Source organism: Furipterus horrens, unplaced genomic scaffold (genome assembly GCF_987537825.1).
Source record: "Furipterus horrens unplaced genomic scaffold, mFurHor1.1.pri manual_scaffold_4, whole genome shotgun sequence".
NCBI lineage: Eukaryota > Metazoa > Chordata > Mammalia > Chiroptera > Furipteridae > Furipterus > Furipterus horrens.
Genome location: NW_028327174.1, coordinates 129,339,627 through 129,354,302, shown reverse-complemented (window position 1 = coordinate 129,354,302; position 14,676 = coordinate 129,339,627). Strand labels below are relative to the sequence as shown.

Here is a 14,676-nt window from a genome sequence, read left to right as displayed (position 1 = left end):
ATGACCTCTTCGTGCAGAGTGCTACGTGGGCTGCTGTGTCCCAGGGCAAAACAGGAAGGTGGAACTGGCTTCGTGCAGGCCACATAAGCAATGCACGTGAAGCTTCTTCTGCGGTGGGCCTATCCCTAATTCTGGCTGTCAAGGCCACGCAAAGTTAATTTCATCCCATGAATGTTTACCTTTTCTTCTGCTGGTTTCACAAGATCCAGCAAAGATGAAGGGAACATGGATTATCCACTCCATGGCCGAATGTTTCATGTAATTATGGATTTTTATCTTAGATTCCTTCCTTTCTCAGCTTAGTTCACCTGACCAGTATATTTCAACACATGGATACTGTAGTGATATTGCGGGAACTAACATTGAGAACATACCCGACTTGTGCTAAGTGTTTTAAATGTAGCAATGTTATTTTATATTATCAAAAACCCTGTGAAATAAATATTTCCATATGCATTTTTATAGACAAGGAACCAGTTTAGAGAGACTGAAAATTTGCTAGTAAAAGTTTGTAACTGAATTGCAAACTCAAGTCTTAGACAAATGCTTTTGTTCGTTTTTACCATCCTTCCTTCCCAAACTGGCTCATCTTCCCAGAGCATCCATTGTACTAGAAGAAGACTTAAGAAAAAAAAAAATCACATGAAGGAAAACATGGACAGAGTTATCATTTAGAATATGAATTTAACATGTATTTTTTAAGAAGAACACCAGAAAGCTCCCACCTTCAGAGGCCTTACAGAAAATCCATGTCCTGAACCTACAATGGTACTTTAAAGAAAAAACTTGTAAATCACTCTGCACACTTGGAGGTCTCGGGCAGGTTCATCATTTGGACTCCCTTCAAAATGACATTTAAGTTTCAAGACACTCTGTCTAGAGGGGAGACAAAGAGAGAAGCTGTGGTGTCAAGGCCCTACAGATATGCCCTGCTCAGAAAATAAAAACCTGTTCTCCCTTTAGAGCTCATTCAGGAGTTCAGTGACAATTCCAGTGTGCACTTGGGGGTGTTGTCCCTACTTCAAGGGGCTTATACAAGAGTCCTTCCAACTCTACATTCTGGTCTGGGCAAGAGTTCTGGTTAAGTTCTCTTCCTTCATCCTACTGCATTTCCAGACTTCTAGATACACTTCTGCATCCCTTGAGGTTGGTGCTGAGTGGGCAGCACTGACCCCCCGCAGTGCAGCCTTCCCCTTTGGCTGCGGAATGGCCCCACATGTACAACCACCAACAAAGTAAAAGCAGCAGATGCCCTCAACTCCACCCCAGAGGAGCATTGGTTTTCCATCTCTGCTTTCCGCTGAATATCACATATCCCATTTCCCTTCCCAGCTGATGCTGAGATGTAACAACTTGTCACCTGAGATAGGGCCCATTAAAATTACATAGCACAGGTAATGGAGAACTCAGTGCAGGTCAGGACAGCCGGTAATTAGCCTCAACTCGCAGCACAGCCTCTGGTCCCTCTGGGCTCCCTGTCTCCGCTCCCCTCCCCCTCTGAAATGGGGATGCCCTCCCCAGTTCTCAGAGGTACCTCTGGGAATTTGCTGAGTAGGGGCGGTTATTTAACACTGTTCTCATTAACTCAGCCACTGTGTCACTGCAGTATTGGGTTGACAAGGTGGGGGCGGGGAACTCTGACCATCACAATAGACCGTCAATTCTCCAGCGGCTAGTGGGGTGGGGAAGAGGGGATTCAGCTGGCTTTGCTTGTTTTCTGTGAATAGACAACTGAACAAACTTGAATAGCAACAGAATCTAGAGGAGGCAAGATATAAAAAGAGAACTTTGGAGTTCCTATCAGTAAGGACCTGGTACAATTTGCCTCAGATGCAGGGCCTGTTCATTTTCACGCCCCTCGCTGGGACTCTTGGGTTTGTCTGACAACATTGCTTAGAGAGGATTTAATATTGGAGACAACAGGCAGGGGTAAATCAAGGGTAAGAATGCTGTCAATTCTGGGGCAAGAAGCTGTGGATTTGGGCAGCGTTGGGTCTGAATTCCAGCTCTGCCTGTGTGATCGTGGGCAAGTTACTCACTCCTTTTCATCTGTAAAATGGAAACCATACTACCTGCCTTTACAGTATTGGTTTACTGATTAAATGACATAATGCTGCTAAAGTGTTTAGGGAGTACATGTTCCACAGACGACAGCTTTATTATCATGCCCTCCCAGCTAGTAAATTCTTAGGGAGCCAGCTTATCAGATCCCAGAGGCAAATCACATTTCCAGAGCCTTGGAAAAGCTCAACGGTTCACAGGGCTTTCCTGGGGGCTCCATTCCTGGCACTGAGTTGTATGAGAAACCTTTTCCCATCCTCTTGAGAGATCAAACCCAGGTAACCTTGCCCAACACTGATGTTAATCAGTAGCTTGTCCTAGAGGTGACTAGTAGGCTATCTCGCTACTTCTCCAGCTAACTGCTGGTTTGACACTGGACGTGGGTATGTTTAATACTCAGTCTTTTGAAAACCAAGCAAGAAGACTCCTCCTGGCTTTCGCTCTAAAGAGTTAGGTGCTCCTCCCTGAAACCAGGAGCCAGTCTAGGTCCTAAAGTAACATTAAAATTTCTCAAATTCTTTCAGTAATGAAAACATGAGGTATTTATAACCCCTGTCACAGAGTGTGTCAGCAATGATGACGGCTAATTAAAAAAAAATCTTGTTGAGTCTTTTACAACACATCACATTTTATTCTTCTGGGGCTACAGTTCAGAAATTGTCTAGTGGTTTACATGAGTTCTAGTTAACAGTTATGTAGAAATGTGTGCAGAGAGAGGTGACAAACACATTTGTTTTTGCCTACCTCTTCACTTTTTCTGGGTGCTTACGGCTCTGGGCCAGGCGTTTTTACTCACAGCCACCTCATTTAATCTTCACATCATCCCCGTGAGATCAGAAATATAATTTTTAGTTTACTGAGAGAGAAGTATTGGCTCAGGGGTTATGCGTTTACCATCATCACAGAGCATCTGTAATGGCAGAGGTAGATGACCATATCCAAGCCTCTGTACACAGTCCAGTGCTGGTTCTACCACACTGTAAATATAATTTGTTGATGTACATTCTGTCTTATCAGTGTTATGCAAATTTATATCAAAATAAAAAAAGTGAGGGAAACACAGTAGAAAACAAAAAGTCAAAATTTAAAGACTAATTATAAACTCAGTTCTCTGACTTCCCATGACTGAACAGTTCATTCCTATGGACATTTTAAAGTCCCGTGACTCTTGCCACAGTATTTTGAAAGAGGATGAAACTCAGCTGTAGTCTCATGAGAAACGTTGCCAAAGGGATGCAACTCTTTTCGCAATGCACTTGACCACTGAACAAACTACCCATTTTAGAAAAACATATAGAGCGATTTGGAGCAACTAGACATTCTGGATGTTAAGGAAACTGCTCAAGGACATGAACTCTGCTTTACTCTCTTAGTTCCTAAAATAAGGCCGGCTCTCAAGCAGGTGCTCGACAAACACTTATTGAATGAATGAATGATTGAATGAATGACTGAATGCCAGTAACATGTAGTTGTAAGCTCACAAAGCATTTTCTTGAGGCTGTCATCCTCTGCCCAATCTTAGAATGCAACATGAGAACAGTCACAGTGCCAGTAAACATCTCAGGCATTCTAGAGGTAGTTTCTTAAAAAGGAGCAAACAAAAACAAAACAAAAACAAAAAAATAATTTCTTTAAAAATTATAGCAAAAATCAGGTTTTCTAAATTTTTCTCCACCCTAGACAACCTCCTAAAATCACCTAAGTCTTTAAGTATACGAAGTAACATTTACGAAATAACAATACGTGCTGTGAATGGTAGCGGGTGACAAAGGCATAGCTTTTTGGCTAGACGCCCTAAGCTAAAATGCTGACTTCTAAATGACTTACGAGCTGTATAACCAGAAAACTCCTTAACTTGCTTAAATGTCAGCTTCCTCACTGATAAAATGAGATATTTAATTCATTGACTTATTGTAAGAATTAAGAAAGATTAATAGTGCCTGGCACTTAGCAGGCTCAATGAATGGGAGTTCCCTCCCTTGCTTCCCTCCCTCCCCTTCCTTAATCTTTCCTTTCCCAGCACCCATTTAACCTAAAACATAAAGGTAGGCGAGATCATGTAATTATTATTTTTTAATGTTCTTATTCCTCCTGTTCAAAGACTTTTTAAAAAAATGAGTTGGAGGAGCTCTAATTTTTCTATTCATTTTCTTCTGAGCATCAGATCTAAAATATGAAATCCTGTTATATAATGAAAAAAGGGGGAAGCTGAGGGGCTAGAACATGAAAATTACTTTAATTAGACAATAGAAGAAAAAAGGTTGTGGCTTCCTAGGTTTCCTATTTTTCTGGTGTTATCTCTGAAAGTGGATAGAGATACAATGGAAGAGGAGATGACCCTTGCTTCTGAAGTTACTGCTGTCTTAGGAGCTTTAACAGGGACATCTGTTGGCTTTTTAACAAAGGGAGCTGGAGGGGATCAAGGGAAAGTGCAAGAGACTATGGTTCACAAGGGAGCCACATCTGTTTGGTATTCTCCCAACTGAGAAAGCTCAACTTCTGAAACAGCACGGGTATCCTAGTTAAACTGGAATCTAGGAACAGATGAAAGCTTTTCTTTCCTCCTTTTTTCAATGGTACTGATCAACAGCTGTTTATATCCTTTAATACCTAACTAAGGATGAAGCCTTCACATCTGTCAGTATTTTCCGGTTCTATTTCCGTGGATCACAGTGGGGAGGAGGTGAAGTTTGAACCCCTCCCAATTCCCAAGCAAGAACACAGAAGTATGCCTAGGATTCAAAGCTGTAATGCTAAGCAGAAGTCCCCATTTCTCATCCACCCAGGGCCTGCTGTTTGCTGAGAATTCTTCTTTTACTTTACCCTGACAGATGTCTTGATCATTTTCCTGATAATGATAACTCAAGGCAGCACAAAGATCAAAAAGAAGAAAAGAAGGCTGCAATAGCAGGAAGAAGAAGAGAAAGTGAATTTGAACAAAGAAAGTGGCTCCTGAAGATAAATTATTTCAAAAGATAGCAAAAATATGGTCTGAGGGCAAAAAACAGAGGTGAGCAGGATGCTGACGAAGACTCTCCGGGTAACAGTGGATGGTGGTGGTTTTTACTGACCCCTAACATTTCACCTTGGAAAAGTTAAACTAAGAAAAGTAAACTCTGTGGAGGCAAGGTGCACAATATACCCTGGATGGTAATAAAAGGATAGAGACATTTGTTTAATTTCACTTTGATCACCAGCACCCTAGACATGTTGGGACTTTATAAAAATTACCCTTCCATACTTCCTTTCATCCATCCATCCATCCATCCATGTACCCATTAAACAATGTATAAGGCACCAGGACTGGACTTAATGCCGGGATAGTCAAATGAATAATAAATAAGACATATCCCATAACTTTGGGGCCTAACACTCAATGAGCAGAAGAAGACATGGGTATAAAGGATGCATAGAAATTCACTAGATAGAAAAGATGGTGATTCCAGAAAAAGAGAACAATGTGGACAAAACCAGAGAAGTAAGCACTCAGGGCGGGGTGGTGGGGGGTTTACAATAAACAATAGAGGTTCTCATTAAAAGCGCAAATCTTAGTTCTTACCTAAGAGATTCTAATTTAGTTGTTAACGGGAAGGACCAAAGAATTTACATTTTTAAAAGGAGGCCCAAATAATTCTAATACAAACAAAAGTTTGATAACTCTAATTTAAATAGATCTACACTTCCCAAAAGATGCTAGCGGTGTTTCATTAAAAAAAAAAAAAAAGCCAGCAGGTTTAAATTAGGAAACACCAAATATTATTCCTTGCTTTGAGATTTATAATGCAGATTAGAATATTGAAAGCCCTGCAGTAAAGAAATCAATTGCATTCAGCATTTCCCAAACTTATTTTTCCATGGAGAGAAAAATCACAGTACACCTAATAAGATCTCTCAGAACACCAATGTACTACGGAGTATAAGTTGGGAAGAATTCTGATCAGGTGAGTATGGTCTCTAATCCCATTGAATGGCTAAAGAAATGTCTAGAAAAAGATAGCAAAACATTTACTCTAGGGCACATGGCAGCATCCACTGAATTCCTCCAAGCAAAGTCTAAAACCACCTCCAGAAGCTTCCTCACTGTCAAGCGACACACTGGCTCTGTGGTGTGATTTATGGTCACCAACTCTATGTGGTAACCACAGCTGCCAGAGAGCATAAGTGCCTGGGGTTCAAAGCATCAAGGAGCAGGAACAGAAGGGGAAGAGCAAAGAGGAGTTCTTGCCCACATTTATTTATCTTTATTGTTATCATGTGTTCTGCACAGAGCAATAGCAGTGGCCTATAATGCTTTTGGAAAAGAAAAATTCTTCTTGGCAACAAAAGAAGCCTCTGGCAGTCAAAGAAAGTGTAAAAAGACAAGAACCTAAGAAATTCCTGCCCCTTGGAGGTGTCTATTTCATGGGTGGGGAAGAGGGTAGAAATCTGCCTTCTTCCCCCTCCTCTGCTGAGTCAGGGTTTGCACTACTCCCTCCTCCTCCCTTAACATGGGACAACAGAGAGCAAGAGCATGAGGGACAAGTCAAGGCAACACCATGATTCTGAGCAAATTGGTTTGTGTGCTGAATATTTCAAGATGTACACACTGCCCTAATCAATTTATACATTTTTTTTCTGGTATTAACTTAATTACTTCCATACACCCCGCCTCATCTTTCCATATGCCATATGGGGACACATACAATCCAACACACACAATTCAACAATGTGTTTCAAATACTTCTTTCATAGCCCAACCATCTCAGAGCTTTTTAATAATACTTCCTAACAGCACAAGTATTTTTTCAGTCATTCCACAAATATTTCCTGAGTACTAGGGCACCATGCTAGCTAGACACTGGAGAATGTGACAATGAAAGTAGGGAGATCGCTCTTTCCCATTGAATCTAAGGCCTAAAATAGTGAAATTTGAAATTCAGCCCATTAGTGCATGGAAAACCAATGATCAGCAGCATTAAAAAATATAAGGAGTGGGAAAGGTTTGGCCTTTCCCCTTAAAGAGTTTTGTGATTGGCAGCACAAGGAAAACAAAAGCATTCACATTTCAACTATCCTGGTGGGTCTTGCTAGACCCTTTACAAGGGTCCAGAGTTAACAGTACATTATGATCAGGAGAGGGAAGGACAGAAATGGCAGGATCTTTATTTTTTCTGAGTGCCATCCCCTTGCTCTACTGATTTCCAGTCCTTAGATTCTCACACTATTTCTTAACCTGAGAGATGAATACCAATAATTGCACCAGAGATAATGTAACTTAAATTACTTAATTAATCAAATAATAAGAACCTTACCAGAATGACTAGGTGAGTTTGGTGTCTAGTCCTAAGGAAGCCAGCAAGACCAAGTCTAACATTTCACCAAGTCCATGTTCCCTAGGACGTGGTATGTGTAATTTCATGACTGAGGTCCATGAAATTATTGTAAGTGGTCCACAAATGATATTTTTCAAAATTTCAATGAGGTTTCTAGACGTGGAAAAAATAACTGAAGATATGTAGAGATGAAATTTGGGGAAGCACAGAATGCGTGGTACCTACATTCAAAGGCAGTCCTAGAAGGAGCCTCTGCAAACTCTCTCAGCTTGGGTGGGATGTGACAAAATAACCAAGAAGCTCTTGATGGACTTACCTACGCATGTTGGAAATATGTCTTCATTGTTGATCTGGACCTCGATCCAATCCATAAGAAGGTTCATGTACTGGGGAGCTGGCAGTGCGGTAGGCTTCTTGTACTTGAGGTCATCCTGCCACCGATACTCGTATTTGGGGCCGCCTGACATCACGGGGCAGGTCCGCTCAGTGCAGAACTCGCAGATGGTGCCGTAGATGAGGTTGATCCGATTGAAGAAGTCCACCACGTGCACCGCGACCCAGTCATTCTGGTCCTCCCCGCCGGGCAGCTGCACGGCCGCCTTCAGGTCCACGCCCGAGTTGAGGGATGCCTGAGCCCTCTTGTGGAGCTCAAACCTCTGTGTGCCAGGTTCAAATTTCCTCTTGGGCCGGAAGGTCTTGTCTTTGTTGAATACCTGCTTCAATGCTATGGACATGGTCTTCTCCTTTTCTTCCTTTGTTTTGCAGGAAGCAAAAAAGCAGCTGGAACTCTTCCGTGAGAGATCACAACCCAACAGAGTTTTCCACTGCCAGCCCTCTGGCCCCAGTCTTGCAGCCTGCAGCTTCCAATCTATTTTAAATGGCCCCTTCCATCTTCCTCTTGAGCAATTTCCAGGGGAACTTCATGTTTTTTTCCTAAAGGCAAGAGAGAAAGGGGTCCTATAAGTGCCTAATTTGCATTTAAGAAATGACAAAGGCTTAGACCAGATTTCCAGCTTGCATTGATTTGGCTATGCCCACTTCCGCCCAGGTATGCAGATGAGGAGGTTAAGCCAAACTCCTGGGAATCTGTATTGGTAATTCAAACCATGCAAGTAACAAAATAAGAAAAGGCATCAAACTCATTTTCTTCATGAACTTGGTCACACCTCTGGTTCCTCTTCCCTGTGTGACCATAGGTTCATTGGACCTCTCCAAGGTATTAAGGATGAATATGGTAGTTAGTAACACATCCCCATCCCACACATGCTCCTTTTGAGAGGATCTACCTGATCCCACCCCTTCTCTCCCTAATGAGTTAGCATGGGGGTCACTACCGCCATCCCCCTGGACACAGCTGATTGGTGGCTATCACACCATGCTAGCTAATAAGAATATTTCTCCTGGGAATTTGGAATCAGGACCCAGCCTTTGTTATGCATTATCCCTGAGAAATGACCAGAACTGGGTCTAGTTGTGCCCTATTCGGACCATGTATAGTGAAGTGGGAAAGCTGATCTGAAGAGCAAGAAGAGATAAAGGAAGGCAGAGGAGAGAAAAGGAGGAAGAGGAGATGAGAGAAACCAACAACGTACAGAGAAACAGAGACAAGAACACAGGTAGCCACAGAGAGAAAAAGACTATGAGAAGGAGAGAGTGACTTCCTTAGTTCCTGATAATCTTCTAAGAACTGATTCCAATTCCATTTAAAGTCTAGCTGTGATTCCTGCCCTTGGGATCCATAAGTTTTTCCTGAATTAATCAAATATTGTAAATCCCTGTTGTACTTCAGCTAACTTGAGTCGGTCCTGTTTCCTTCCAAGAATCCTTAACGATGACAGAATTTATTACTCCTAAAATCTGCCACCCTTAATGCCCTTAATATCACAGCTAGATAGCACTTCAAGGCAGAGCTGTCTGATAAAACTTTCTGTGATAATGCAAATGTTTTATATCTTTGCTGTTTAATATGTACCCACAAGTCACATGTGGCTATTAAGAACCTGAAATGTGACTAATATGACTGAGGAACTGAATTTTTCCTTTTATCTCATTTTAATTAAATTCAATTAGCTATATATGGCTTGTGGCTTACTATATTGGACTCTACAGCCTTGAAATCTTCAATGCTCTCTTCTCCATTATCTCCCTTCTAGTGAGTTTTATAGAAGATTTATAGTAGGTATAGTAGAGTTGCAGTAGGTATCATTATCTGTGGGCCTCCAAGAGATAAAATTACTTGACTGGCAAGATCCCATAGCTAATAGGGGGCATGGTTAGGACTAAAATCCAGTTTCTTGACTTTTAGCAAATCTTTTTTCCTCATGACCTTATATTCTAAAAAGTGATGCCCTTCAACCTATCTTTCCTGCTGGTTCATGAAGCTCCTTTACGCAGAGCTTCCATCCCCATACTCCCCAAAGATCACATGTATAGACTGGCTGGAGGTAAAGGCTGTGTCTTGTGGCATAGAAACAGAGAGGAGGTAAACTGATCCACTCATGGGTCAGGTCCTAGCAAAATGGGCCAAGGGCTGTGGCCAGATTCAGAGGTCCCATAATGGAACCTTGACTTGGAGTTAAACAAGTTAAAGTGGACAGAAGCATTCTTTCCCTACCTAGAAGGATTTCTGTCATTCTATGCTCAAACTTAGCTTGGTGATGTAGTCAACCTTAGATATTCAGGTAAAACAAAACAACCTCCCAAAACAAAACAAAAGAGCTGAGACATTCAGATTCTCTTTTACAGATTCTGCTCATTCCTCGGAACTGCTGACCATTCAGCTAAATGCCTCCCCTGGCCACTCCTTACAGTCTCTGCACTCACCTGCTCCAGCCTATCGCCACCCTTTTCCTATTAGGTTTTCACTGAAATTCTGTATGACGAGGTGCTTTTCCCCCTCCTTACATGGCACTGAGCATAAACACACTCCACAAAAAGTCCCACGTGGAAAAGCAGATCATGGGACATTCTCTGCCTGGGATTGTGAGGTCCCACTCCTGGGTTGTCCGAGATATCATTAGGAAGGCTAACCCCACACAGACTCTGAAATTCTAGAAAAACAAAGGGTAATCTCTTCTTCAAAACTACACCATCCCAAAGGCTCTGCATACCTAAAAAGAGGCTTAAGAAAACTGAGGGCCTTAAAGGGGCATTTCCAAAATAAAAATGAGTTAGAGATTGAAAGGATAGAGAAAGGATGGCGAGCCTTGTTTTTATTTGTTTTTCCTTTTAAAAGAGGCAATAGTCCTTCTGGATCACAAATGCTTAGCTGCTGACGATAAAGCAGCAACAACCCAACAGCCACCTCCTCATGTCTTCAGCACATGAGACTCGGTCTGTTATTCTGATGATGAGTGTACCATCAATTCCAGGGTCTTCAGAGCACTCTTCTCTCCTCATAGGACCCTCGATATCACTAAATGAGGCCAGGAGTGGCTGCTTGCATGGGCACCAATGCAGAAGCCTTCCTCCACACCACTGCCAGGCTCCCAAGTCCCTCTGGCACCTCTGATGAGAGCATGTGAATGAGAGAGGACAGTCATAGCAAGTCCTCCTTGTCCCAAAGACCTGCCCAGGCTGGTACTCACTATTATCTCCATTTCACAGATGAGGAAACTCTGATCTCTTAGTACTTGTTCCAAATGTGTTATCTCTCTTACATGCTCAGACATGAGGATGTATGTCTCTTTTGGCCAAACTTTTTGTCCAGAATGAAGTTCTCTGGAGGGGGGATAAAGATGGAGTGAGCCAATGGAAATCCAGGATGAATAATAACAAATTCATCATGCCAGTGAGTGACTAAACAAAAAGGCATCTGTCTGTATCATTTTCTGAGCAGTAGATGCTATACTGAGGTGGGTACCCAAGAGTTTTGAAATGGAAAGGCGACACAGAAAATCTAGCCGGCCTTATTTTCCAATGCAGAGCTTCATCAGGAACCCTGCCTATGATTTACAGTGTAGAAATATTAAATAGGTAGAGCAATGCTTCTCCAATTTAATGTGGGATCGTGTTAAAACTCAGGTTCTGATCCAGTAAATAGGTCTGAGATGGCATCGAAGAGTCTACATTTCTAACAAGCTCCCAGGTGGTGCCGAATCTACTGGTCCATGGGTGATGCTTTAACTATCAAGACCGGATCTAAGAAATCTTATTAGAAATGCAGATTCTCAGGCCTCCTCCTAGACTTAGTAGATCTAAGCCTGCATTTTAACAAAATCTCAGGAGAATTACACACTTCGAGGAACACTGGGGTTGGAGGGCTGTTTGACCGGCTGGGCAAAGGGATGATTAAATAAATTTCCATTTGTTGTTTTGTTGAAAGCCGGAATCATAAACACAGTCTTCAGCTGAGTTTGCATCTATGTGTTTGAGAAAGAGAATGCGGAGAGACTCGCTGTTTTGAATACAATGGCCTTGACAGATGGTGACAAAAGCTGGGACTTTTGATCTCAGATGACTTGGACAGCACAGCGCCCAGAAGCCAGGAGGTTCCCAGTGAACACGTTTCATAAATACCAGGTGCAATGTGGCTGCTGATACTGCCACTGCAGCTGCATGCAGAAAAGCTCTTTGACTACATTAATTGTAGTGCTAGCAACAACAGAGTCATATTCTATGTCCTCGTCATCTCCAGGAAGAAAACAAGTCATAAGTTTTGCCCCCTGCGTAGACACTATAAGCAAATTTTATGTTATGAATAGAACCCACTACAATGTTGGTTCTCAATAAATATTTGAAGCCAATGCCTCTTTTAACCAATAAACATTTACTACAGGGCATTTATGTGTGAGACATGTGGCTAAGGTGCAAAGGATACAGAACTAACTGAAAACTTGGACCTTTGAAAAGTCCACAGTTTTATGTCTAGATTTGAGCGTAGTTTATTGGCTTTTGCCTTTTAAGCTACAAAGTTAAATGAACCAATATAAAAGGTGGTGTGATTTCTTTATAGGATTATGCATGTTGGGAATGAAAAAAGATGATAAGGAATGAGGTCTTGTGGAAAGAGAAATATTGAAATCCAAATAAACAGCATAAAATTGACAGGAGCTCCATATGTTCTCCATATTTTATGCTTAATAGATCAATTATAGCAATAAAACATGATGTGTACTATAAAAATATGCAGAGAGAATTCATCCAGGCTCTAAGGGAATGTTGACAAGGTAACTAAGCAACACTGGCAAGAAAAGTTCGTATTTTTCTTTTCCTATTGATGTCTTCTGCCTTATTAGTTAAAAAATAAGAGCCCTTGCCAAGTATAAGGAAGAAATAAAACAAGTCTTCCATTTGGTCCTGAGACATCCATCTTCTCTAGCTGTGACCACCTAGAAAAGAGACCTTTGTGGCACAGAACGGTGGGCAGCACAGAGAGGAGAGAGACTAACAGGGATATTCACTGGGGGTAAAGCGGTTCAATATCTCATCTGTGGAATGAAGGATTCTTCCTGGCAGGACCAGCAGGCAGGGCAACTCACTACAGGAATAAAAGAAATGCCCCAGAAGTACCCCACATGAGGGACATACCATGTCATCATCATTGCTGGGGCCCCAGGAGCCAGGATGGTGCCTGGCACAGAGCCAACCTCACTGAATGCTTACTGAATGAATGAGTAAATGACAGTGCATGAAGAACCCGTTGTATAAAAGTAAAACTATAAAAGTGAAATCAAATTGGGCCTCCTATCTTTAGTTCCTTGGGGGTTCTATTTCAACCTGTAAGCTCACTGCTAACTCACTGAAGTTGGCTATTACCAGCTGCTGGGCTGCTCTGAAGTGGCCCTTCCAGAAAGATCTGGATGTCTGTCCAACATCTCTTTCAAGTGGTCGATTCCTTGCCACTGTTACCAAAAAATTCCAGCTCTTCAGAATTGAAGAATTATTAGTCTGATTTCCTATCTTCCCACTATGTTTTTTTCTTAATGGCTGAGAGAGTCCATGGAATTCTCCTCTCATAACCCAAATATTGAATAAAAGTAGGTTTTTATTTTAAAGAAGTATGTATGTGTGAATAAAGTGAACATCATTTGACCTTCCCAGGTTCCAATAAAGGATGTACCTAAACATGTGATTCTATCAACATTTATGTATTGTTTTACTCTGCCTACTCATTAGGTGCTATCTTTGCTCACAAGGCAATCCCTGAATTGAAGATTTCTGCCGGAGAAGCAGCGTTGCTATTTTTTTTTTTTTGTCCAACTAAACTACCTCCTCAACTTTAAGCTGCCATATTATTGCATTTGAGATTAGTTAACAGAAATATTGCAGCTTCTTTTTAATCTTCAAAGACAGGCAGATTGAAGAGCTTTAAAAAGCCTGTTATTTCTGAACACAGATGAAGTCAGGACAAATAGGTGCAGCCCTACAAAAGTCTGTCACATGACCTACATTCCCCCATTGTTTTCTAGCCCTTCAATATCCATTCAAGTTGCATTCTCGCTGTTTCATTTGTATATTTATTTAGTAGCACATTTTAGCATTAAAAATAGGAGTAAATATTCCAAAAATGAAAACATTACATGCAACCTTTCACACTGCAGCAGCAGCAAAAGGAGTGATTGCTCAAGGCACAGGTGTTTACAGCAGACACCCGTAATGACTCTATTTCAGTCTCAAAACATAGACATTCAGAGGATATTCAGTGGTGAAAAAGAGTCGGCTGATAGAAAGGGGTGGGGTTTATTTGGTGTGGTTCAATTCACTACATACTCATGTTTTGCTGAAGAAAGTACACTTTTAAAGAAATGTTTTCTTAAAGAGAATAAAGTTCTCTTAAATTAAGGTCTTCCTGAGGCCAATAGAGACTGGCTTGGATTCCCAATACTGAGGAAGATGGCAAATATTTGGTGCACTGTTGGATAAGGTTGATCCAATCTTACCACAGTTTTAAAAATAAATATTGAAAGTAAAATTATTATAAGATAAATGTTCAGTTGATCCACTTATAATTTATAAAAGACATTAATAATTTAATAATTTTTTTAAAGAATAAAGAACTCCAAGTCAGTTACCACTTACTCTATTATTTCCAGATCTTTGGACTGACTAGAAAATATTTTTACGGTTTAAAAAAAAGACATATGATTTGAGCACACAATACCTAAGGCAGGTAGGGATAGGAGAATGAAGAATGGGAGGAAACTACAGATTGAGCTCATATAACAGCTAAAATTAAAATAAGGCAAAAAATGTTTAAAAAATTATGGCACAAAAGATGTAGTTTTACTTTTCAAGCACAGATGTATACAAGCTAATGTGGTGTTGGTCCGAACCTCCATCTGATGCTGGGATAAAGGTCATT

The 14,676-nt window shown here is 41.2% G+C and overlaps 1 protein-coding gene across 2 annotated transcripts in view; it reads right to left on the bottom strand.

The window, feature by feature from the left end:
• Positions 1 to 14,676, bottom strand: part of MOB3B (MOB kinase activator 3B) — a 186,274-nt gene that overhangs the window by 113,298 nt on the left and 58,300 nt on the right. For both annotated transcript variants that reach the window (XM_090274049.1, XM_090274050.1), the window contains exon 2: positions 7,690 to 8,306. In XM_090274049.1, coding sequence (XP_090130175.1) covers positions 7,690 to 8,107 — 418 coding nt within the window. In that variant the 5' untranslated portion in view covers positions 8,108 to 8,306. The remainder of the gene's footprint in view (positions 1 to 7,689; positions 8,307 to 14,676) is intronic.